Source organism: Anarhichas minor, unplaced genomic scaffold (assembly GCF_050575085.1).
Source record: "Anarhichas minor isolate MPS153535 unplaced genomic scaffold, ASM5057508v1 ptg000025l, whole genome shotgun sequence".
NCBI lineage: Eukaryota > Metazoa > Chordata > Actinopteri > Perciformes > Anarhichadidae > Anarhichas > Anarhichas minor.
In genome coordinates this window covers 2,935,591-2,962,353 of record NW_027466471.1, presented here as the reverse complement: position 1 = coordinate 2,962,353, position 26,763 = coordinate 2,935,591, and the positions used below count along the sequence as shown (strand labels likewise).

Genomic DNA, 26,763 nt, shown 5'->3' with positions numbered 1-26,763 from the left:
CAGCTGTTTGGGGGGCTAGATACAGCTGTGTGTCGGGCTAGAAACAACTCTTTGTGGGGCTAGATACAGCTGTGTGTCGGGCTAGAAACAGCTGTTTGGGGGGCTAGATACAGCTGTGTGTCGGGCTAGAAACAACTCTTTGTGGGGCTAGATACAGCTGTGTGTCGGACTAGAAACAACTATTTGTGGGGCTAGATACAGCTGTGTGTCGGGCTATAAACAGCTGTTTGGGGGGATAGATACAGCTGTGTGTCGGGCTAGAAACAACTCTTTGTGGGGCTAGATACAGCTGTGTGTCGGGCTAGAAACAGCTGTTTGGGGAGCTAGATACAGCTGTGTGTCGGGCTAGAAACAACTCTTTGTGGGGCTAGATACAGCTGTGTGTCGGACTAGAAACAACTGTTTGTGGGGCTAGATACAGCTGTGTGTCGGACTAGAAACAACTGTTTGTGGGGCTAGATACAGCTGTGTGTCGGGCTAGAAACAGCTGTTTGTGGGGCTAGATACAGCTGTGTCGGGCTAGAAACAGCTCTTTGTGGGGCTAGATACAGCTGTGTGTCGGACTAGAAACAACTGTTTGTGGGGCTAGATACAGCTGTGTGTCGGACTAGAAACAGCTGTTTGGGGGGATAGACACAGCTGTGTGTTGGGCTAGAAACAGCTGTTTGTGGGGCTAGATACAGCTGTGTGTCGGGCTAGAAACAGCTCTTTGTGGGGCTAGATACAGCTGTGTGTCGGACTAGAAACAACTGTTTGTGGGGCTAGATACAGCTGTGTCGGACTAGAAACAGCTGTTTGGGGGGATAGATACAGCTGTGTGTTGGGCTAGAAACAGCTGTTTGTGGGGCTAGATACAGCTGTGTGTCGGGCTAGAAACAGCTGTTTGTGGGGCTAGAAACAGCTGTTTGTGGGGCTAGAAACAGCAAGCAGGTTAAGAAACCTATTAAGCTATTGATCCCCTCTGCTCTGTTTCAGTGCTGTGGACAGAACCGCACCTACACTCCCTCTTTACACAACAAACAGTGCCGTCCATGGTTCCACAACAACTTTGATGATAATGCATCTGATAGGTAAATGTCAAATTGTATCTCAGCAATCAGTGGGAGTCGCTGATGGTGACCAATATCGTTTTGCAAGTTTTCTTTTTTGTTTCCTTTCCAAAAAGGTTAAGTGGAAGCTGATATCATGATGGGTTGTTTAATGGGTTCTGCACCTCAGGATGGGAGGATTACTTTTATACCGGTGGTATAAATTAACCAAATAAGTTTGCAATTTCCTTGCAGCCATCTGGGCTGTTCTGAGTGCAGTCACATCAGTGCCCGTTCTGTTAATGTGGTGGTTGTGTAATGAAAGTGGTTGTAGTGCTGTCTACTGCAAATATCTTTCTTACCTGGATGAATATGTCCATTCATGCAGTGCCATACACCTGAAAGGAAGCTTGCATTCATGTTATGACCCTAATGTGTTGTACTGTGTTTTATGGAACATGTGTTCCTGTCTTCTGTTCTTCTCACAGTGGGATTTGCTGTCTTACATGCATGGCTTTGAGTGCTCCCTACAGGTCATTAGGTCATGGAAGCACACACAAGGCTAGGGAAATTCCCCCATACCCCCCAGAACTCCTAAACACACCAGGTTCAGTGTGTGTCAGCTGTTTTATTTTTTATTTGATTGCATGCAAATCTGTTTTTGTCCCAATAATATACTATGTCAACTAATGTGGTCCTACGTAGCTACCTGATTTTAGTATATTTTATGTTCACATAGTGCGCATTCTTAAGAAAAAGACACAAATACAACTAACCGTGACACAATATTGATGGGAACTTTGAGGTAACAGGGTGCATACACAATGTGAACAGACCGAAGGTCAATAAGGGCCCAACAGCAAATGTTTTGCCTGGTTGCCCCCTAACAGGTCAATCGGGCCATGAACACACACATGTAAATAATGTAAACACATCTGGATTTAAGAAGTTGGCCCTTAACAGAAAACACCAGACTCTCCCATCATACAGGAATTCACATCATTCACTGTTCTATCAGTGTGATTAGTATTATTGTCATTGACATATATCGTTTTGTTTTGGTAGGAAATACATTTTGCAGTCATGAGGAAGGAATACTTCAGCCACAAAATGATCATTTGTATATCAATTACTCACCCTGTTCGCTTGAATTCTTGAAGAAAACTTTGTTTCCTGAATCAAAAAACGGAGAAAAGTGTTAATGAACTGAAGTAAATGGGGGCCGCGTTTAACAACACCAAAACTATATTGAAATGTTCGTTTACAAACTCTCACATAACTCGTGCAGTATAATCCATATCTCATTCATCAGTCTAATGCTCACTCCGTGGAGACATATGAGAAAAACAAAATCTTCCACAAGAATTCAATGTAACATGGGGTGAGTAATTGATACATAAATAGTCATTTTGGGGGTTAAGTATTCCTTTAAAATTTTAACATAACATGAATGTGTTATTAAGAAAGATTAAAATGTGAAATTACAACAGACTTGAAAATGGCCATTTTGATATACAATTGTCTATAATCAAATGATGATATATTCCAATAAAATAATATAATTAATAATGAAATGATATTTCATAATTATGATTTGACATTTTTTAATCCTTGGTTTGTTAATATAGTACATATACATTTTTCCTACTTATTTCAGAATGTCTTCTCTATGTATTTACTGTTGAACTTTGAGCATCCATACTTTACAGCATGCAGTTCCTAGTAAGTGTAGTTATACAAGTCCCATACATTTAGCTTCCGAACATATTTGTCAATGATAGGTATCGGATTATAAATGATTTGATCTGTTTCATTGTTATCGGTTATGATGGGGACTATACCAGTGGCGTGTCCAGACTTTTCTGAATGGGTTGATTTGATTGACCTTCGCTCAGTTGAATGAATCAGTGATTTTTTGGCATTTCTGCTGAAAAAATGACTTCAATTAGTTAGCAAAACTGCTGCCAACAAATTTTTCCATCAATCAACTTATTGATTAACTGACTGTTGTCTCAGATGTATCATCTATCATCTACATCTATGATTTGAGTAAAGACCATCAAATAGCAATACATTCATGAGCATTGTTAGAAAATCAAACTCGTAAGACAAACAACTGAGGATAAATGGACGTCATGACTTTGATACTGTGTATTTGGTCTTCTTGTTTGCTGGTCAGCAAACATGTCTCTATTGTAGCTGTTTCCCATTAGAAATTAGCGAGCAATTTCAAAATCTTAAAACCTCCTCACAACTGCATAATACCGCAGTGATATAACTTTGACTGATAATATATATATATATTAGTGCTGGGCAATGATTACAATTTTTAATCGCATGATTTTTTAGCGATTAATCGCAATGTTATGTGCAAAATTCAATAATGAATTCAAAAGTAGTGTATTGCGCACTTTTATTTTAAAAGTACTGCTATATGAACAAAAGGGCAATAACATTTGGTTTGCAAACACTTTAAACAAATAAGGTGCTTTTTAACAGCAGTATTCCCTTTACACAGTAGCAGTTATAATACAGTTACAATGATTCTGATAATAGATATTCAGCCGGTGTTCACAAATTTATCTTCATGTGTGTAATGGATGCAATTTGAAATATACACCTTGAAAACTGCAAACCTATCTACGTCATGTTTTTTATGTTTGTTAAATTCTCAGTAGCGATAACTAAATGATGCTTATTATACATATTCCACACAAAAACAATTTAAAACCTCTAAAAAAATAATTTTAATGAATCATTGCTTTTTTTGGTATGGAGACGCCACATAAACAGCTGTTCACCGCTCGCTGCCGGCCGGTTCTTGTGTTAAAAATGTCCGCTTAATAATAGTAAAAAAAAACTGCGTTAACGCACGATAAAATAATTGTCGGCGTTAACGCGATAATAACACGTAAACTTGCCCAGCACTAATATATGTATATATATATATATATATATATATATATATATATATAACAAAGGCAGCTAAAAGCACTTTGATGGATTACTGTTTCTTGTTGCCAAGTCTGTTGGTTTTCATACTATACTGGAATAAACCGAAACCAGAGGAACCAGTAGGAAGTGTATCCTAAAATAGATGGTATGCTTTGGGAAATGGTTTCGCAACAATGTAAAGTACATACAGCGAAGCATGCAAAACTACTGGTCCCTTCGAGATTTGAATCAGATTTCTGTTAAGAGTTCATGTTGAGGTTAGCGTGAGACAGAGTGTATCCCAGATGGGAGTGTGTGTTTTTGAGTCCCGTCCTTTCAGTGTCTCCAGCACCTATACGCTAGAGTTCACCCAGCGGTCTCTCAGTCCTGCCGCGTGCAGAGCCTTTTCCTGCATTTTTTGTTCGGCCAATCTTTCTCCTTTAGTGTCAAGGATTAGTCTGACACCTCCCGACTCTCTGCCTTTCAAATAAGGAGGGCTCCCGCTGAAAAGCTGAGAGGGTGCTCACCATGTAAAGCCGGTACTCACACTGCTGACGCTCCTCATCCTTGCCCTTCGTCTATCTCAGCTCCTGTAACAAAAATCCATGAGAAGTCCCCAGTGATCCCCGTGGATGTGAGAGGAAGAATGTGTGGTTTTAAAGGACTTTGGCTGTGGAGCGGCTGTGTGCAATAATAATGTCCATCTCAGTCAGGAGGCCCGGCAAGGAAAAGCTTATAGTGCTGTCAGCATGATCTTTCAGGAACCCTTCTCTTCCAGTGACCATTTCAGAAGAGTTTGCAAAGGATTGAGGATGAGGCAAGCTGTCAAATCTAGTGGCAAGAATGGGTTGTGGTTTTTGAGACACATCATCAAAGAACCCTGTCTGACATCATTCACCTTTTGTAATGGGAACGGTTTGAGAATCACATTCAGTTGTGCTTTTGCCAAGTCCCTTTCTGGTAGATTTGGAGAAATAAAATGGTAGCAGCTTTCTGTGTAGTCGTTTAACGCTAACACACGCTAACACATTTCATATTACATCATCTTGTTTCTTGTTTAAAAAAATGAAAAAAGAAACAGATTTTCACCCTGGTAATACAGTATTACAAATGGCCAAAACTTTGTTCCAGAGTAAGATATCTCCACAACTTCTGGTCAGATTACGAAGAAATTCAGTATGATCCTCAGATGATTTCTAATCATCTGTATGACCTAGTTTCATTTTCTGGTCAATAATTCCCTTGAGTCGAAGTTTAAATCAATGACAGGGTATCTCCACTAGACTAGAGCCCCTTTTACATACACATGGCCTGACTCAGTTTGCCCTTCAGCCCTACATGGCGATTTGCATCTCCACGACGACATGGATACCCTGCTTGACTGGACTTGCATTGATGGGTCTTGGGATGGGTCTTGCGTTAATGGGTGATGGGTCGTCTGGTGGCCGTGGGTAACTAGAGCTAAGTCTTCAGCTCTTTAGTTTCAACATCATTTCCATGCACACGCATCTCCTGCTTTCCTACAGAGCTTGATTAAGTGTAGTGCAATTTATCATTTTTAAAAACATTGAATCAACCCAGGAAAGGTAGCTGTGATAGTATGACGTGCTCCTAACCATGTCCCTTGTTCATGAACGTATCTGTAATTTTGTAAAAGCTGCACTTTCCTGCACGGCTTTTCTCCTTTCAATCGCCTCCAGCGCTGTATGCAGTTTTCTTCATACATCCATTCTTTTAATACACTCTCTGCTCCACCTCATCTCTTTCTTCTCCTGTCTGCTTGCTCACGCCCACTCAGCACACTGAATGAACATTGTGACGGTGCGTAAGCGCATGCGACCAGTCACGTGTGATGACAGGCAGAGGTCAAACTATCAAGTTTCAGCAGGCAGGGGGGCTGACGGTCTACAGTTCTGCCTCGTGTCGTTTTCGCTTTGATTTACACATTTCATTTTGAATTTTGTATACTGCTGGGCAGGCAATCCTGGCCAATCCCCTGCCCACCGGGAATTCTCCCTGAGCTCCGGTGTTTCATAGTAAACGCGATAGTTCTCTTCAGACACAAGTAATACATCAAGATGGCAGCATGCGCTAATAAAAGTGAGTTTGTTCCCAAAATCGGCACCGTGGGTAGTGCACACACAAACATGGTGATCTATGGTGTTTACCCACACCAGTCAAATCTCTCTCTAGTCTTGTTATAAGTACGAGACCGTGCAGAGGAATGAAGCCGACGCAGAAGTGCCAAAAACTGCAGTAGCACGTGAGGCTGACTCCAAAAGCGAGTCTTAATTCTCCAAAAGTTGGGCATAATTGAGGGCATGGGCACTTTGAGAGACAGGTGGGTGCCGTTTCAGGTAGCAAGCTATCTCATCTGCTACGTCACCTTTTCCGCCTCAGCTCCATAGACGATCCACCTCTTTGTCCATTTTTGGATGAGCCAAGAGTTACACTGTGTCGCCAAGATGGCGACGTCCAGAGCCACCCACTTTGAGCTTCACAAAGGCTCCACTGAAACCTATGGGAGACATCACGGAGACTACGTCCATATTATTTGCAGTCTATGATCAACATGAGAGCCGTCTGGGACTGTTTTGTATTGAAAGCAGTACAGCTATTTCAAGACTCTGGTTCTGTGAAGTCTTGTCATCTGCACTTTAAAAGGCAGGTTTGCATAGAGATTGGCCGAGCATATTCATGCTACCAAGAACCCCGTGACCTCAGAACCAACTTCACAAACTTCTCATTATGCTGCTTGTGGTCCAACACCTTTGTGTTGTGTGTTGTAACAAACAATGCAGCCTCTCGGGTCCACTAGCAGAGCTTGTTTCCCGAGGAATGGTTTTGCAGTCAATATTTCAAAAGTCCAAAGCTGCATGACTGTATACCCCGTCATTAAAATCTAGACTGTCTCAATCCTTCCTTGCATATCCAAACAGGCCATGTAGTGCTCATTGCCCTGGCATGTCTCTAAGAGATTGTTGATTTGAATCTGTTTTTGTTCAACATGGTCCCCTGACTCTCAGGCATTGTCAGCCAGCCTGAGCCGACAGTAGCGCCGCCATGTCGTCCGTGTCCCTGTATGCGGAGTGATACCCAGGGCCTTTATCAGCTGCAGGTCCAGTGCACTGAGCCACATGTTAAGTCAGGTGGAAACCTGTGACTGGCAGCAGATAGGTTGGGGGAGCATTTTAGAGGCAGTGTTAAAATTAACCAGCGTAATGAGGAAATAAGTGACTTATTGGCGCCACACTCATTTCCTTCATTAAGACTGAAATTTATGAGCATCCATTAAGAGCGGAGCAGCCACCGCTACAGCTCCAGGTTTATGGAGCGTGAATTGTCACCTTGTTCCAATTATCTGCTACCTTTCAATGTGCTGAATGTTTAAACATTCAGAGAAAAGGACAAGGCACATCATTAGTTGTTTTGCAATGTGAAAAGAATTGAGTAAAAGGAGAGGCTCGTCTGGGCTCGGCAGCGTTGGGTTATTTTTATTCATCAGAGCAGCAATTAGTTGATTAGAGTAAAGATGCTCAGTGGCGAGGAAGGTGTTGGAGAATTACATGCCCCAACCATTAAATATGTTAGTGCTTATAAATTATGTTGAAGCAGTTTCTTTCTGGTTGAACAATTTCGGTTTCATTTGCAGGCTTCCATATAAGTTTGTGAACGCAATACAAGCTGTTTTCTTGATCTGTAGTCAGCACTGGCATTGATGCTCCTGAAATTATCAGTCATAACAGACTAAAGACAAAAAAATTGATTTTTTTCAAAAATAAAGGAGCATCAAACTACATTGTCAAACACATTTTCTCACGGATTATGGTTGCTGTCCTAGGCCTTTCACAATTACATTTCTATTCAAAGCAAAAACCTGCATAGGGAGGAAGTATGGGTGGATTTTGGGGTCAAACAAACAGGCTTTTCATTCATTTGGCCGGTGTTTGTGTCCCATGTGAAACCAGAAGTCAACATTGGAATCATTTTAACATTACATCAAACGTTTAACGTTCATATGTAACTCAAGTTAACAGACAAACAAACTTATTACAAGCCAAACCATGATCTTATACTAAACCTTCATCACGTAGTTGTGTTGCCTAACCATAACTAAGTAGTTTTGTTGTCAAAGCCTAACCAAGTAGTTTAGTTGTCAAAGCCTAACCAAGTAGTTTAGTTGTTTAAGCCTAACCAAGTAGTTTAGTTGCCAAGTAATGTTGTTGCCTAAATATAACCAAGTGGTTGTGTTAACTAAACCTATCCAAGTAGTTTTGTTGTCTAAGCCTAACCAAGTAGTTTTGTTGTCAAAGCCGAACCAAGTAGTTTTGTTGCCAAAGCCTAACCAAGTAGTTTTGTTGTCTAAGCCTAACCAAGTAGTTGTGTTGTCTAAGCCTAACCAAGTAGTTGTGTTGTCTAAGCCTAACCAAGTAGTTTTGTTGCCAAAGCCTAACCAAGTAGTTTTGTTGCCAAAGCCTAACCAAGTAGTTTTGTTGCCAAAGCCTAACCAAGTAGTTTTGTTGTCAAAGCCTAACCAAGTAGTTGTGTTGCCTAACCATAACTAAGTAGTTTTGTTGCCTAAGCCTAACCAAGTAGTTTTGTTGCCAAAGCCTAACCAAGTAGTTGTGTTGTCAAAGCCTAACCAAGTAGTTGTGTTGTCTAAGCCTAACCAAGTAGTTTTGTTGTCAAAGCCTAACCAAGTAGTTTTGTTGCCAAAGCCTAACCAAGTAGTTTTGTTGCCAAAGCCTAACCAAGTAGTTTAGTTGTCAAAGCCTAACCAAGTAGTTTTGTTGTCAAAGCCTAACCAAGTAGTTTTGTTGCCAAAGCCTAACCAAGTAGTTGTGTTGTCTAAGCCTAACCAAGTAGTTTTGTTGTCAAAGCCTAACCAAGTAGTTTTGTTGCCAAAGCCTAACCAAGTAGTTTTGTTGTCAAAGCCTAACCAAGTAGTTTTGTTGCCAAAGCCTAACCAAGTAGTTTTGTTGTCAAAGCCTAACCAAGTAGTTGTGTTGTCAAAGCCTAACCAAGTAGTTGTGTTGTCTAAGCCTAACCAAGTAGTTTTGTTGTCAAAGCCTAACCAAGTAGTTTTGTTGCCAAAGCCTAACCAAGTAGTTTTGTTGCCAAAGCCTAACCAAGTAGTTTTGTTGTCAAAGCCTAACCAAGTAGTTTTGTTGCCAAAGCCTAACCAAGTAGTTTTGTTGTATCAGCCTAACCAAGTAGTTTAGTTGTCAAAGCCTAACCAAGTAGTTTAGTTGTCAAAGCCTAACCAAGTAGTTTTGTTAACTAAGCCGATCCAAATAGCTGTGTAGCCCAAACATAACTAAGTAATTTTGTTGTCTAAACATAACCGAGTGGTTTTGTCGCCTAAGCCTTACCAAGTAGTTATGTTGCCTCAACCTGACCAAGAATTTTTGTTGCCTCTACAGAAATAAGTAGTTTTGTAGCCTAAACCTAACCAAGTAGTTTTGATGCTTTAACAAAATCAAGTTTATTGTTGTCTAAGCATTACTGTGTAGTTTTGTTGATGTAAACCGAAATAAATAGTTTTGTTGATTCATGAACTTTAACGATGCGTTTAAAACTGCAACTGCAATTCCTTTAAAACATAATTGAAAATAGCTGTTTAGTTGTAGTGCAACATAATTTGTAGAGACAGAGTTGCCTTGTAACCCCTCATCATTAATTGCAAAGTAGCCATGTGAAGAAGTAGAATTATCCAGTGATTTACATTTATACAAAAATTGAAGAGTCGACTTGAGATCAGCGTAGCTAGCTAACCATACGACCTCTGCATCTGAGCGGTCACTTTAATTAATGACCGACATAACGTGTATCTTGACATTCGCTGGTCAAAAACCTCGTAACTCCATTTGAGCTTCATTTTGGTAAAATGTCAATAAAATAATTAATTACACATGCAAGTATCTGACTATATACGTATAAAGACACAATACCAACTTTGATGAGCCGGTGTTCAATTATTAAAAACAGTAATGATTTTAGACAGAACCGACTGACAGCCACAAAATGCCAGATTATTAACTAGTGTAGACTTACGATGGCAAACCTACGAACACAAAACATGTAAATAAAGCATCTTTGGAATTACTGGGTGCTAGCATTTGTCCCCTTTTGGTAGAGGGCAACAACCTCCCCACACCTCCTTCCCCTGCCGGTTTCTCTACTGAAGGCACAGAGACCAAACTGTTACAAACCCTTTATCCAACTTGTAAGACACAAACAAGCGGACCTCAGCTAGTATCTGCAATGTATTTACTGGATTTTTAATTGGAATCTCACTTCCCGTTTGTGAAAAGTTATCACATTACTCTAACATAATTCACAGAGTTGAATTTAAAATAGTTTTGTTGAAATTGCATTATAACTAATAGTCGCCATTATTCATCCACACCGCTTTTAAGTATTCCACAGCAAAATTAGAATTCTACTAGTGATATAATTAGTGAAATAGTCTGATCTTAATATTTTATTATTTGCCGCTCATGTAAGAGCCATCTTGTTTTCTTAATAATGTGTGCTCAGGACGAGAAGATTTGCTTCTTCGGAACAAAACGCCTCCAAAGTTTGCCGGAGTCACAGCAGGACAGAGTGCAGACGTGCAGCAGCGATGGTTCTTTTCAAAATAGCTCTCCCACAGATGTGTGTTGACAAGGCACAGGTCGCACCAGGTTACACAGTTCTTACATTTTTTGGAAATCCATCAGTTTGCCAAAAGATGAGAATGATAATTACCTGCAAGGTGTCATAATAAACTGTTCCTTGTAAGAACATTAAAAAAAGGATCTATCTGATCCAGATGATGTATACATTTTACAGCAAAGAGCTGAGATGAAGACGACCTCATGACAGTTAGTGGTAGCTGGCATGATAGTTTGCCACCACGTGTGGTGATATCAACGGACAAAAAACGCCGTCGCTCTGAAAGCAAAACTCTGACTCCGGGGCTTTTTAAACACCAAGATATCAAGATATTTCTCCCCGGCACGTTCTCTTCTCAACATTGTTTTTGGTTTTATTAAATGTCATGTATGGCATGAACACGTAATTGGTTGTAAATATATTAAAAACAAAAAGGAAGCAGGGTTTGAAAGAAATGAAAAACCTGACAGGAGTCACTTTTTCATCACGTGTGCACTGGCCCAAGTTCCTCTGCAGATAGAAATAATGAAACGATTTCATACGCTGACACAACTGGGAGATGGGTTAGGGCCTAACCCATCTCCCAGTTGTGTCCCTCTCATCCGCCGTCATACATCAGCACTAAAGGAAAATCTAATCTCCATCTGTTTATAGGACTGTTTTCGACCTGTTGTTCACCGATTGCTGGTGTTGAGCGTCCCGTCATGTTTCTCATTACAGTCATATTCTGCATGTTTAGGTTTTTTTCTGATTTGCTCACATGTCACACACAATTCCATATCATCTACCTGCTTTTACTGCAAAGATAATAATACAGTTTAGTAAATACAGCATTATAATCTGCTTATAGCACAATATAGTTATTGTTATGAGCACTAATAACTATTCATAATGCTTTATAACAATAATCAGAACACATTATTAAGCATTTTACAATGACCTATAAGGTCAAGTATCAAAGTAATACATTATAATCTTTTTTATACTGCATTATAAATGATTATAATGTATTTGTCAAGCCGAGGGGCAGATCCGGGACTCAATCGCAGATACAGACACAAGAGACGATGTGAAGTTTAAATTTAGGGAACTTTACTGGAAAAAAGGTCAAAAACAAACTTAAAGCGACTCCAACGGAGCGGGGAAAAATATCCACAAACAAAAGAAAGGCACAAATCAGGAGTAAACTCTGGAGCACCGAGAAAACACGAGGGATATATATATATATATATAAAATCCCTGCTCAGCAGGATTATAAATATATATACATATAAATACATTGAACTAAAACCTATTCAGTATATATACTGGAAAGGTTTTAGTTTAGTGTTTTAATCAGTTTTTTATCATATATTCAAGAATTAATTCATAGATCTTTTTCAGAATATTGTTTTTCTATATTAATAATCAGTTAATTAAATCAGTTACTAATAACTCATTTTCAATCAGTTATAGTTCTTGTAATTAAATTAATTTATCAATAACTTTATTTCATTCACACATATATATAACGTTATATATATAGCAATCCTAAGGCAGAGGAAATCAATCAAGACAGTTAACATTAACAGCAGCAAAACAAATGTCAGCAAACGTGTTTATTAACTCTCAGTAACACATGTGCATATACTTTATATTTTTTAAATAAGTTGATGAAAAGAGAAACATTTATCAATAATGTTCACACAGGGATGCAAACTTAGAAGATTGACACATTTTACACAGCAGAATATATACATATTCACATAGCAATCATTTACATGGATGTCTTATGTCAATTTAAATAAATAAAATAAAAAGGTGACATCACAACTGTCATCTCTGGGAAAGCAACATGAACACATCAGAAGGATCTACTGGTTGTCTTATTAGTGAAGGCTTTGTACAGGATGAGAGCTCATGTAACTGTAACCTAAGTACAGGATGGTCAAATGGAGATATTACAAATGGACTAATGTCTTAATTCAAAGCTGCGGCTGCTAAATGTTTGTCCATCGTTCTCCCCTCAGCTCCTGGCTCTCTGTAATAGAACAAGAACAGAATCAGCAAAATACTCAAATTCAGTGTATTCATGTAATTAATCTCAACGTTTGAAACGTTACCGGACTTAAAGTGATATTTCAGGTTCACAACCTGTCTACCTGAGCTCACGTTGGTCCGTTTATGTAGATGATATAAAGTATAAATCAGCTGTAAAATCATCACAAACTCAGTAAGATATTATTCAACCTCTGAGGTTTGAAAGTGAAGTTATTAAAAGTTACTTTACAAGGCTTACTACGGTCGGATGCAGGCAGCCGAGCTGCCGGTAATAGCGCACCGGCACGCAATGCATCTTGGGATATGGTGGGCCGCGAAGGATACATCAGATGTGTCCTCCAAATCTGGGACCAGAAGGCTGCATTCGTCGGCTGCATTCGTCGGCTGCATTGAAGGACTCTTCAACAAAAATGCGAAATGGGACAGCACTAGTCGCAGCGCTGTGACGCAACCGGTCTACGAATGCAGCTTCCGAAGGATGCAGACCCTGAATTGAGACACAGCTACAGAGACACAGGAACACAGGGGGCAAAGCCTAAACCTTGACAGTATTACAACTATTCAAAAGATAATACACTGATCTGGAAATGATCAGTGTATTTGTGTTATTTGGCCTTATAAATCCTTATAAAATGCTTGATAGTGTTGTGATTGTTCTTTAAAGCATTATGAATATTTACAAGTGTCAAATATGACAATACAACCATAAAATAACCATACACAAAACAATTCTGTCAAAACAAAAATAAAGTTACGACACAACATGGTCATGTTACGTTTTCAGGCATTTTATCTTGGCCTATAAATATGGAATTTGACTCTGATCTGGAGCCTAATAATGCACGTTCATTTATCTTGTATGACTGTGTTTCTCTTTAAAGAGGCTCGGGCATGGTGTTCCACTCAGTCTTCATAGTTCATCAGCAAAACAGTACAACACCAGTTGTTATATTCATACCTGCAAACTTGTCACTTTTTTGAATCAAAAAGATATCATCCACGTGAATCGTGTAGATCCGTAGAGTTTTTTTTTCGGGGGGGGGGGGGGGGGGGGGGGGGGGGGTGTTAACTGGCCAGCCAGCGTTTCTCAGATTCGAGTGAGACAATGAGAGAAAATGTGATGTCGTGATCTTCGCAATAGAACATCTTTGACGTGTCGAGTCTTGGCCAATCAGCGTTCAGATGTGTACAGCGTCTTCATTTCCCTCCGTTACAGTTTAAGTTACGTTATGTTCCGTTACCGTTCAGACTTGCTGGGTTAAGTTAACGTCCACTGCATGCGGAACTTTGTCGACTGTTAACGTTCGTCATTATCGCGATTTAGAAGGAAAAAACGTAACGTGATGAAACATGCAGCCCTCCAGTGTTCCACTGCGGTCATGTGGTCCGTCATCCGCGGAACCTCGGTCACGTCAGCCGGCACTTGAAATGTAATGCTCGTCTATTCGAGGTGCTACGGTACGGGTGCTTTGATAGCCAAAAAGCCCCGAAATAGACCTAAATTTCATCAATAATTTGTCCAATTTGATATAACAAGTCAAAAACAACGTCATTTTGTACATTAAGTGAAATATAACAATAATAACATCTGAAATTACACTGCTGTATAATCTTTAATTGAAAAAGGGTTCGAAAATTATAATATTACCTAATAATCATCTTTGATTTCTAAAAAAAACATTTCCTTCATTTGTTAGCTAAAATTTCCGTTGGAGTTATGTTCATGATGACCCCATGTATCTCCATGTCAAATGTAATGTAATATTACTACACAGTTTTTGAGAATATTTGATGTAAAGTCAGCTCAAATGACATTTTGATATTTATAATTTCCCAATATTTGACATTTTATAAAAATGAATCCTTAAGAATCCTCTTAAGAATTCATTTTTATAAAATGTCAAATATTGGGAAATTATGAATATCAAAATGTCATTTGAGCTGACTTTACATCTAATTTTCTCAAAAACTGTACAGTAATATTTCATGACAATATTCATGTACATAGTGAGGGTCGTCATTAACAAGAATCCAGTGAAATATTGACATAACCTCTGAAGGATTCATTTTTATAAAATGTCAAATACAGGGAAATTATGAATATTAAAATATCATTTGAGCTGACTTTACATCAAATTTTCTCAAATACTGTACAGTAATATTTTAAGACAATAATCATGTACATAGTGAGGGTCGTCATTAACAATAATGCATTGAAATATTGACATAACCTCTTAAGGATTATGTTTTATAAAATGTCAAATATAGGGATATTATGAATATCAAAATGTCATTTGAGCTGACTTTACATCTAATTTTCTCAAAAACTGTACAGTAATATTTCATGACAATATTCGTGTACATAGTGAGGGTCGTCATTAACAATAATCCATTGAAATATTGACATAACCTCTTAAGGATTATGTTTTATAAAATGTCAAATATTGGGAAATTCTGAATATCAAAATGTCATTTGAGCTGACTTTGCCTTTAATTTTCTCAAAGATTGTACAGTAAAATTACATTACATTGGACATGGAGATATATGGGGTCATCATGAACAGAACTCCAATGGAAATTTTAGCTAACCATTGAAGGAAATGTTATTTTTACAGATCAAAGATTATTATTAGGCAATATTATAATTTCCGAACCCTTTTTCAATTAAAGATTATACAGCAGTGTAATTTCAGATTTTTTTATTGTTGGATTTCATATAATGTACAAAATGACGTTGTTTTTTAACAAATTGGGCAAATTATTGATGAAATATAGGTCTATTTCCTGGCTTTTTTGGCTATCCAAGCACCCGTACCGTAGCACCACGAATAGACGAGCATTACATTTCAAGTGCCGGCTGACGTGACCGAGGATCCGCGGATGACGGACCACATGACCGCATTCCGTGTTCCGGTTCAGTTCACGCGGTCACTCATTAACGTTAAACCGGAACACCGGCGCATCTGGTTGCAGGTTGTTGTTTTTTTTAACTCAAAGTAGAATGAGGATGATTTCGTGGTCAGAATAACTTTTATGACCACGATGATGAGGCCCAGATACTGATGAGATGATGAGATGATGAGGTCAGAGAGCTTCAGGGAGAGGAGGCTGTCTGTAGCGCAGCTTGACGCAGGGCTGAGCTGTGAGTGGAGCTGGACCTGGATAAAGGTGGAGGTCTAAACAGACGTGAGTACAGCTTCCTGCTGTCACAGTATTTTAAATACATTGATAAGGCAGGGTATGCTAAATGCAGCCTCTGCTCCAAGGAGATGAACTACAGCAACAAGGGCTCACATGCCCTCTCATCACACTGTTCACACTGTTCACTGTAATGACCACAGCCAGTGTACTAACAGTCCCAACAGTCCCACGTTGCTCCCAAGGACCCTGAAGTAATGAGAGGGTTAAGGAGCCTGTACCTTCATTTCAGCAGGTTACTAATGCAGAGGTGTGTATAAATTACAGATATTATTTTACTCTTGATAAACTACTTTAGCCAGAGTAGATTATCATTTTCATTTAAATAATTGAACTGGGTTGAATGCATATTAATTGCAAATAGAAGATAGGCCACAATTCTACCAGCTTTACAGTAACAGTGGAAGTTAATATGAAGCCATACAGTAACAGGGTTCAATGAAAACTAATCACTTTATTTGTACAGGCGATGGTTCTCGCTACTCTTGCTATCTGTGTTTTTATTTGACCAAAACTTTTGAAAATGAGACCTCGGTCTCTATGGATTTTGTCTAAATAAAGGTTAATATTAATAATAGAGCTGAAATAGTGATTAATAACTGAATAATAAATTCGTTTTTTGCTTAAATGTCTTATCACTTAATTTTCTTCTCGGAGTACTCCAGAATGCTACATTTTAAAGCTCATATTTAAAATAAAATTCTCGGAGCAAAAAAGAACCCTAAAGAAATGATTGGTTCCCCTTTAATGTGAAATAAATAGTTTGAGGTTGTGACAGGGGCAAAATACAAGTCAGAATGATTTTCCTGTAGGAAACTGTGGCTTGTGAGGCTCCATAGAGACTTGCAGGATAACCACCGCTTCACCCGGCTTTATCTTAAATAAAGGTGATGGAAGTACCAAAAAAGCTCAAACTGGTAGAATAGATACCCGCACACTTAAATCTATGCAGAAACACTTGAGAAATGTAGGAAAGTACAATATTTGAGATGGAAATACGAGTACAAGTGAAATTACAGATTTTTTAAAATACTCAACAATACAACTTTATTAACCAGAGTAAATGTAATTAGTCATTTCCACCTCTGGCATTCGGTTACATAACTAGTTTTCGCCTATAATTCAATGTCACTACCTGCTTTTACAGCACAAAGCAAATCTCACTGCATGTATAAACATATAATGTAACTGACGATGCTACCTAATGGAGGGTTTTATGAGAATGCATCTGCAGCCACCCTGTTAGTGCCTTGCTTTTTTTCCTTTTTCTAGGATGTATTAAAGGTGTATTGAATAGCTTAAGGATGTGTGTGTGTGTTGTAGCGATATGATAAAGACATATACGTGTCCTGCAGTCGGTAATGTCTGCATAGTATTTCCATTCATTCACCTCCCCGCCTTCTTGTTTTATGTGTGTCCTCTCTTTACACCTGCATCCATTCATTTGCCCATTTAACAAGGACAACATTGATTGAGAGAGGTGGTGAGAGGGCCGATTCGATTTCAGGGGACAGGATTGGATTTGATGGCGGGGCATAATAGCTTTCATGGGATTTTTACGGCACTGAATAGTTTAGCTGGGGCTGCCTTGATGGGACCGAGGTGTAATTCTAAGAAAGGATCCCGGGGATGGCAGGAGCACAAACATCCTGTTACTTATTTACCCAGCCCGCAGAGCTCTCTGTGAGGAAGCAAGCACATGTGAGGTCGAGACCTACCTTCAAACTAGAAAATAAAATTCCCTTGTAAATCAAGCTCTCACAATCTGAGATTGGCATTTTTCAAAACTGCGCTCAGATCTATGAGCTGCCACGACGAACAATAGTCGTGAACTGGCCTCGCCAAACTGAAAAGAGAGGGGCATGACCTGCTGTGAATTCTTGTTAAAGACACGGTGGCACTGTGGCACGTTGGCGGCGGCACAAAGGCTGTTTATGTGTGGAATAAAATCCAGGCCTTGTGGCAGAGATGAGATGTATTCAAACTCCACTGGCACACTTTGGGTAATCAGTCCCTCCTAATTCCTCTCCACTTGGTCCGCTCTGATTTCATTCATCTGTAAATTGCTCTGAGGAGAACAGTTTTGCTACAGTGGGGGACGAATTGTATTCTCTGTGTACTGTTCCTTTCTATAATATGTTAGCTTTTGAATTCAACTATTTTCCACTGAGCGATCGTTCTAAAATGGCAAGCAGTTGCTGTTTTACTGTTGTTTGTAAGACAAAATGGAGTTGAAAGTGTTTTTCTCTGCTAAATTGTGTTTCTAACTGAAATTAATTTGGCTTGCTATTGTTCACTTCAATATTGTTCTTCTAAAAGAGATGTGGGATGATGGAGTAACCAAGGTGTTGGTTTGCAGGTGCCACGGGGGATGCTCAGCCTGACGCCCTACCCTCGGTGCAGGGCACCTTGCCACACTTCATCCAGGAGCCGGAGGACGCCTACATCGTCAAGAGCAACCCCATTAAGCTGCGGTGTCGAGCCGCGCCCGCCTTACAGATCTTTTTCAAGTGCAACGGGGAATGGGTGCACCAGAATGAGCACTTTTCCCAGGAGTATAAGGACCTCAACACTGGTAAGATAAAGCCGGCCTTCTTCCAGCCAATGCTAACATCTAATATGAAGAAAAGGGTGTGCAGGCATCTGAAGATTTGGTATGGTTCTTAATAGAGGGGTCAGAGCTATTTCAAATGAACAACATTTTCCACAAAGTACAGAAACAATACTCGGAAACTGATGCATTCAATGCATTTTCCTCCGCTGCAGGTCAGAAATGTTAAGATGACCACCAGAGGATCAAACCATTCTGTTTTGTTGGCAATGTGTTTCTTTCCTCTCTAAAGATTTTAAGACTTTTAAGAAGACTAGTGTATGTAGTTGCAAAAAGTTACAAAATGTGTATGAAACAAACTCTTATTCTTATTTTATCTATTGAACAAAACAACCACCTTGCTTTTCAAGCAGATCCCTTCAGATTATGCCCTTCAGACGTAACCCGGTCTCACTCCCAACGCATTACTTACCGGGCTGCGGGAGTAAACCCATCCACATCAGTATTAGTGGGTCAGAGCAGCTGACGTGGTTAAAATAACAAGGAAGTCTGCATGGGTTAAACTAACATAGTACTTTCACCCAGTAAACCGCTGTTATTGTCCTTTGTGAAACCAAGTCAAGGTTTTATTTTGTACAACACTAAGCATCTAACGAGAAAAAAGTGACACGGCGTCCCTCACACGTCCAAAACTGACGCTAGAGGGGTATGTCGACCGAATAGTTTGAAGCTAAGTGACACTGGCCAAGAGGCGGTATTTGACGAGTTGGGAGTGGGAATGTGTTGCCAGAAGACGAAATGTCTAAACTTGGTTGGACTGAATAATAAGAGGGCACGGCGTTCTTATGGGTTTCAGAACTAGTGAAAAACCCTGTTTTATTTATAATTAATACATTTTTTTATGGAAAAATATTTGCAGTATTGTCTGTATCTAATTTAAATTCTTCACTTGAATCCACTGAAGAAACTGATTTTTATTCCTTCTCTAGTGATAAGTTACTGTTTAGAGCACAGGCATTGTTTTCTCTACTTTCACCAACAACTTGAGAAGTTGGGGTTTAAATTCAGCAGCACAATACAATACACATTGTCAGAAAAGACATGCCATTTAGTGTCCTTAGAAAGTGCATGAAGGCGAAGGGTTTTTGTTGTGGATTTGAAACAAAGATTCAGTCCCCTCACTGAAAACACAGGGAAAAATAATTTAATTTCATCATGCATTAATGTAGCATTTCACTCTGCAAGTAGATGGTTTCAGGTCCTGACCACAGCTACATATACTGACCTTAAATAGCTCAGATGGTTTGAGCCTAAAAGCCAACAAAGGCAAAGTAGCTTCAGTGGGTCAAGCAATATGTGCAGTATGTGCTTATTTTAAGCTCCTTGCATTGCTAGACGGAGGGGGATACTGTGCCACATCAGCAGAATTCAGTTAGTTTCACACAAGTCGTCACTCACAAAAATGTATAGTACTGATTTTCTAATGCTTTTCTCTTCGCACATACTGCGAGTTCCTCCCAGACTGCTGCTAAAAAAATGGCAGTAAAACTGCCAGTGTATTGCACATATTTTTCTCATTAATATTTCATTTCAGGCTACCTTTGGGGTTCATTTCCAGTGAATAGGTGTTATGGGTCACGCTGCCTTAAAGAGCTTACCTTGAAGCATTTCATTAGTGTGGGTGGAGGGTTTCATTAAACTCTGAGAGGGAACACTGAATACCTTTTAGTTTGGCATGATAATAGAAAAGTGGATACTGACACATTTAACTGCAAAATATTGGTACTGGTTTGGAAAGTCCACATTGGTCCCAAAGGTTATTTGTCAGTCTTTTTTAAAGCTCCTGAAAACTTGTTGTCTAAGCTTTTGTATGTAAGCTTTTGTATGTAAGCTTTTGCATGCTACCAATCTATGGTATATGTAGGTTCCTGTGTTTTTGGTGCTGGACACAAAGTAATATATTTCGCGAACTCTGTTGGACCAATTTTGAATTCTCTGTTTCCCAATTTTACGAAAGGGCATTACTAATTCACCGGAGTACCCCTTTAATTATTTTTTACTGTATTGATAGAGTCCTACTTCGAATTTAGATTTCCGCTCTCGAACCCTCTCAGCAGAGCACCTACTTTATTGGCCTGTTGTTCCTTATTAGTATATTAAATGTTATGTAATATTAAGTTATTTAGAAGCCTCAAAAAACCTGGTCCAGTTCTAAACTCTATTATGCTTTTAATCATGGTTTTAAAGTCTAAATTGTACTTCCTTGTTATACAATTAACTTTTTTTTTTCATTGGGTTCAATTCCCAGTTTTGCTCTGTTTATTTCTGTTTTCATGTTCAACAATTAAATTGAGTAGGAGTTCAGAAATTCTATGTTTGGACCATGACTAATCACGGAAGAGATATGTGGACCCTCAGGTGAGACCAGCTGGAAAAAGTGATGCTTGAATACAGTTACAACATGGTCTATAGTCAATTCATGTTCAGCAAATTGTGATAAGAGAGATTCCAGGGCGAGGTTGTGATTTGACGTGTGAGGGAAGCAGTGGCGGGCCATACCAATTAAGTCCAATTATTTTTTGTCAGGTGGAAGTATGTTGATTAGAGGACCTGACTTAAGCCTCCTGAAGGGATTTCTGGCAAACAACAAAGCCAATGTGACACCTCGGCTGGAATGCTCTGTGATTAGAGGCTGTGAGAAAGCCGTCTTTCTTGTATTCATGAAGGTCCCTCCACAGGAAAGAGGCTTTAATTGCTTCTGGAAGTTCATTATAGTGTGATTGCTGTGCTGTGAAATTGCCGTACGCTTGATAATGGCAAAATTAAATTTGGAACCTGAGTTGTTTGCTCTTCTGTGTGCAGATGAAAAGTACAATGAGAAGTTTACATGGTGGTATTCGTCAGCTCACTTCAAATGCCACATCAATACCGGGCATCCAGCATGGAGGGAAGCTAATCAGTGGATTTGACAGATAAGAGTGAGAAACTCTACCAAAAGCCTGCTTTGCCTCGAGGCTACAACATGCTGCTGTGTTAACAAATTGCCAAAATGTCTGATTCCAAAATTAAAACCAGACTATAAAAACACCTTCTTCCTCTTATCATGTTAAAGTTGAATACATAGGAAGTGAGACACCCAGTTGCTCAATTCAACTCAAGAGTTCTGCTGCGTTCACGTTCTCATTGTAATCGAAGCAATTTGGGGGGAGAAAACCATCTCGGAAGGGATCGGGGTTCCAAGGTGGAACAATCTTTTGGGGAGAAAAGATTGTTGTTGTATTAATGTTGAACGCGACTTACTCTCAGCTGGTTATGAAACGGTCTCAATGAAATACTGATGCCTCTAAAGATTCGTCCTCCCTGCAGTTGGAGCTCCGGCGGGGGGTGGAGCGCTCAGCTCCTGGCAGCAGCAGCTCCTCTGGCCTGGAACGGAGGTTCACCTCGCTGCTCCTCCGGTCCCTGCTTGGAGCCAACACTGGCACCGAGCTGCTGGAGGCTCAGGCCCTGCTACTGGGCTCACTGGGGGGAAGGGAGGCACGGGAGAACTAGAACCAGGACTTCATTACATTAGTAGAACCTTAATCTGAACTAAATTACACACTGCATTCAAATGAGCATGTAAACATGTCACACAGAACTGCAACAATTGTAGAGGTACTAGATTACTCAATACTGCAATGCTGCCTGCCCAACATAAACACAAGAATAGGAACTCTTGTGAACACATGAAAACTTTCCCGATAGTTTGCCAAAACCACCACTAGCTTATAGGGGCTAGCGAATATCTACACAGTTTAGCTAGATACTGTATAGCTATAACTGACATTACTCAGTCAATTTGCTGATTTTATAACTCGTCCTTACTTGTGCTACTTTTACAGTACATTTCAGCATGTAAAACAAAATAAAGGGGCTAGCGAATATCTACACAGTTTAGCTAGATACTGTATAGCTATAACTGACATTACTCAGTCAATTTGCTGATTTTATAACTCGTCCTTACTTGTGCTACTTTTACAGTACATTTCAGCATGTAAAACAAAATATAGATATAAAATCAACAATGAGCTTAAATATGCTAAAATGCAAAGTGCCACTCTGGTAAGCCCCTTCTCACAAGATGGTGGTATCAGTGGCCACAATCCATTCTTTGTGAATTTGCCCCATAGTTTTTTAATCCATTGACACTAAAAGTATTGATTCGAGCAGCGTTATCATTATTGAATGATATTTTAGCAGGCTTTGGTCACACAAACAAACAAGTACACTTAATCATACGATTATATTCAATAAGAAGAAGTCTACTAAGGCATTACTCTAAATTATTTACATGAGGACAGTTCTATTAATATTCCTGTTTTCATGCAACAGAAGATGGTGTGATTAATGTCTGAGACGCCTCCTCCACGGCGTCACAGTTTACCTCCAGTATTCAACCTCAAACCTGATCTCTCTGTCGCGACCCTGATACCACTGTCGCTATCTTTGTGCAAACACTGTAAATAAACCATGCTTTGAGTCATTCTTTTTCCAACATGGGGGGAAATACACACCATTCTGTAATTGGACTCGTTGCTCAAGGAGATCGCTTTTAGCCGCAAAGGGTGTTGGCAAATAACGACAAATGCTCTCATGTGCAGTCACAGTAGACATTTTAACACGTCTTGGCAGGAAAAGCACATTAATAATCTAATTAACAACATTGATAAAGACTGCATTCCATTCAGGTTTAGCGGCTCAAGGCTCCAGCATTGTGCATGCTGGCTCCCCGTCATGGCTTACCGTAGTATTAATGGAACCGAGGCGTCGTTAATGTTATTAGTTACACCTGTGCTCTTCCTACTATGGCAGAATGCGTGCCATGGAAAAAGGCCTATTGTTGAAAGAAGGAGCTTTAATGTCATTAGTAATGGATTGCTGCTGTGCGTGTACATGTAGACCTAGCTAATACAGAATGAGAAAAAAGCACTGAACCACAATAAAAGGGACAATCTTGGATGCTTTTGTCTGTTTTGAAAAGAAAAGCATGTTTGAATACGATATACATGTTTTAATTAAGTGATAGACACCCATATAGGTCAGAACATGAATAGAATGGCCAATACTGGCGTTCAGAATAGTTTTTCAGAAAAATGAATAAAAACTACATGGATGGAAGCCAGCCTCGGGTGGGACTTTATTTTTCAAAAGACCACAGGCATTGCTATTGGTGAACCAATGCCATCACCAAAATGCTGTATAGCCACAGCAAAAACCTCAGGCTGGATTTCTGATTGACTGTTCCTTAAAAGCAGTGACAGGTGCTGAGGCGGAAACCCAACCAGCTGAGGGCAGGACTATTAGCTTTAAAACCTTGTAAAGTGAGGCTCATTACATTTCGTCGGTCGAAGTGAGTAATATAAAGGTGCATGATAATACTGAATTGCGTGAGTGCTTACAGTTCTTAAGCATCAGGGGTGTCAAACATGCGGCCCCAGAGCCAGAACCAGCCCGCCAAAGGGTCCAATCAGACCCACTGGGTGAAAATTGTAGAGTAATCATTAATTCCAATTTTTCAATAAAATGCAGTCCTGTGTAAGGGATATTGTGAAGCCAGCAAAAGCAAAATGAGCCCCGACAGGGTGAGCAGGACTCACTCTGTGTCAAGGGAAGAAATCAATAATGTGTCACAAAAGTTCAAGTATTTCATTGATTTAAAAATGATGTTAATGCATCAGCACCATAAGTTGTCGTACTCTGGTCAGAGCTGCTCGCTGCTATGCTATGATTGGCCAGTGTGCGTTCAAGAGGGGGGACTTAGCGAAGGTTCAATTGTGACTGTTTTCAGAATGTCATTGTACATCTTCACACTAACAGAAAGGGAAATATTTGAAGGTGTTGTCATTTATACGCTATTATGCAATGGTTTTACTGGTCCGGCCCACTTGAGATAATATTGAGCAGCGTGTGGCCCATTACCTAAGATGAGTTTGACACCCCCTGGTTTTGAGCACCAATATATTTAGCTTTTTTTCTTTTATTGCATTGGAGTGGAATTGTTGCAATGACGAGCGTATGAGCAATCATCTTCTGTATCCTACTGATAGGCTGATCTGAGGGAATGGATGAATATAAACTGGATAAAGCTTCTTATAGCTTGCCCAATACATTTTTTTTGACTGACCTCCAGTGGCTTTACGTCTCACCTACGACTATTGCACTATCCCGGTAACAATTTTGCTTTCACCCCATAATCGAGGATTTGGGGGTTACAATGGTGTAGATTGCTGTCTTCTGTCTGCTCTCTGAATTAAAGTTTAATTCACTGGAATCATCAAAACAATTGATTTTATTCTGCCTTATTTAACCAGGTTTGTCCCAAAGATCTCTTTTACAAGGGACACCTGTGGCTCAGTGGTAGAGTTGGGTCGTCCTTTGAGCAAAGGATCGGCTGTGTGATCCCCGCCTCATGTCGATGTGTCCTTGGACAAGACACTTAACCCCAAATTGCTCCGACAGGCTGTTACTGCGGTGTATGAATGGGTGAATGATGACATGTAGTGTAGACTATTCAAGTACAAACCATTTACCTGGTTTAGAATAAGCGCAGTGTTTCAATAATAAACTTAAAAGCACATTGATCTGAGTAACTTAAAAAATATATCAGTCTGAATTTTAATATCAGTCTGCAGATTGTTCCATGAAAACAATCTAAAAGCTTTCTTTCCCAACTTGGGAACAACAAGAAGCAACAGAGAATGTGATTTCCATAATAATTCCATGTACATAAAGCAGGCCAATTTACTACTGAGTGTAAAGCACAATGGCCGGTAAGACATCCACAGTTTGAAATGAACCTTAGAGCCCCATGATACACACTATCCAGCATGTAATCAATAACTGGTAAAAGGCACACCTCCACCAATTTCTGACTTGTTTCTAAAGTACCATCCAAGTAAAAGCTTTTTTACAACATAGTGGATACGAGTCTTGCAAGAAAAGCGGTCTTCAATTGTAACATGCAGCCAAACGCTGACTAGTTAATGCAGATTCATGCAGAGCTTCATTGCCTCCTTCTTCAGTCGGGCTCATCGCAGATCATTTTTGAAAGGGAAATTTGATGCATATTTCATATTCATTAACTCAAATTAGGCTCGGCTTGTTCATCAGCATCACCACGTCAGTAAGTGCCTGCCGCCGTCGCCACTCTTCACCGACTGACTGACAGCCCCCCCCCCCTCCTTTTCTTAACCCGTTTCATCATCCGTGCCACTCCTCTATCTCCTATTCCCTGTTTTAAGGGAGTTGGAAAATAACGAGCCCATTTTACCTCAACTTACTCCACCTCTGTGCACCGACTTACCTCTCACTACAATCACCACACTTACCTGCCTGTGGCGCTGCCAGGCCAAGTGAAATCTCCCGCTGGCCCAAGTGGATTAGCAATTAGAGAGGGCCTCAGGATGTCCTCGCCGTAGCCCCCGGCATAGGCCCGCCTTCTATCAGTAGTCAACGCAAAACCACAGATAAGGGCGATCTTCACGGGGAGGCTTTGTCCTGGCTCAGTAACGGACAGCAACAGTGTGTGTTGGATTAGTACGGCTAATCAAAGAGGAAGATCAGTGAAGAATTGGACTGCTATTTATTAGGACATGGGCCCTCAATGCCACCAGGAGCACCTGATAGCATCTGTTCTTTACCAACTAGCCTGATGAATTACTACGCGCTGATACAACTGACAATGCCCTTGAGTTCCCCAGCAGCAGCAGACACTAAGGGGGGACCGTTTATAAATGTGCGCCGTGCATTTGAGGACAGGCGATCCTGCAAAGTCTGTGCTTGGATATTGATTGCATTTTTTTTATAGATTATTCTAGTCTCATCTATAAAAAATGAAAATTGTCAGCAGCTGTTTGCAGATTACATTTTAGCAAGTTCATTTGAATGTCACTTTGAGGCCGGAATGTGATCAGAAATGAGAGGACATACTTATCTTGTAAAGTCAGCTTGTGCTTGTAAAACCCTCAGGGGCAAGTTTTCTCCTTTATCATGACACTTAAGGGTTAACGTCACCTTTAGCCCGTTACACGTAATGCCTTAAAAGGTTGGCTTAGTCAAGGAAAACGTTAAGGCACTTACTGCATTGAAAGATGTTACAGCGGTAAAAATAAGTTACAGTTTCTATGGAGACTACTTGTTTGCTTGCACTGTGATACTTGTTATAGCCTCTTATCGTCTCAGAACGTTGGCCTATAGATGGAGAAGAAAATAAGACTCAAAAAAACAAATTAGTCAGTGGAGCAAAACAATTATACTTCCTGAGGAATACAATAAAAAAATAAATAAAAAATATATAAATGCAAATAACAGAAAACA

General features: G+C 39.8%; 1 protein-coding gene across 1 annotated transcript in view; it reads left to right on the top strand.

Moving 5' to 3' along the window:
- Positions 1-26,763, top strand: part of unc5db (unc-5 netrin receptor Db) — a 214,293-nt gene that overhangs the window by 84,924 nt on the left and 102,606 nt on the right. The window contains exon 2 of the mRNA XM_076098931.1: positions 18,217-18,432. Coding sequence (XP_075955046.1) covers positions 18,217-18,432 — 216 coding nt within the window. The remainder of the gene's footprint in view (positions 1-18,216; positions 18,433-26,763) is intronic.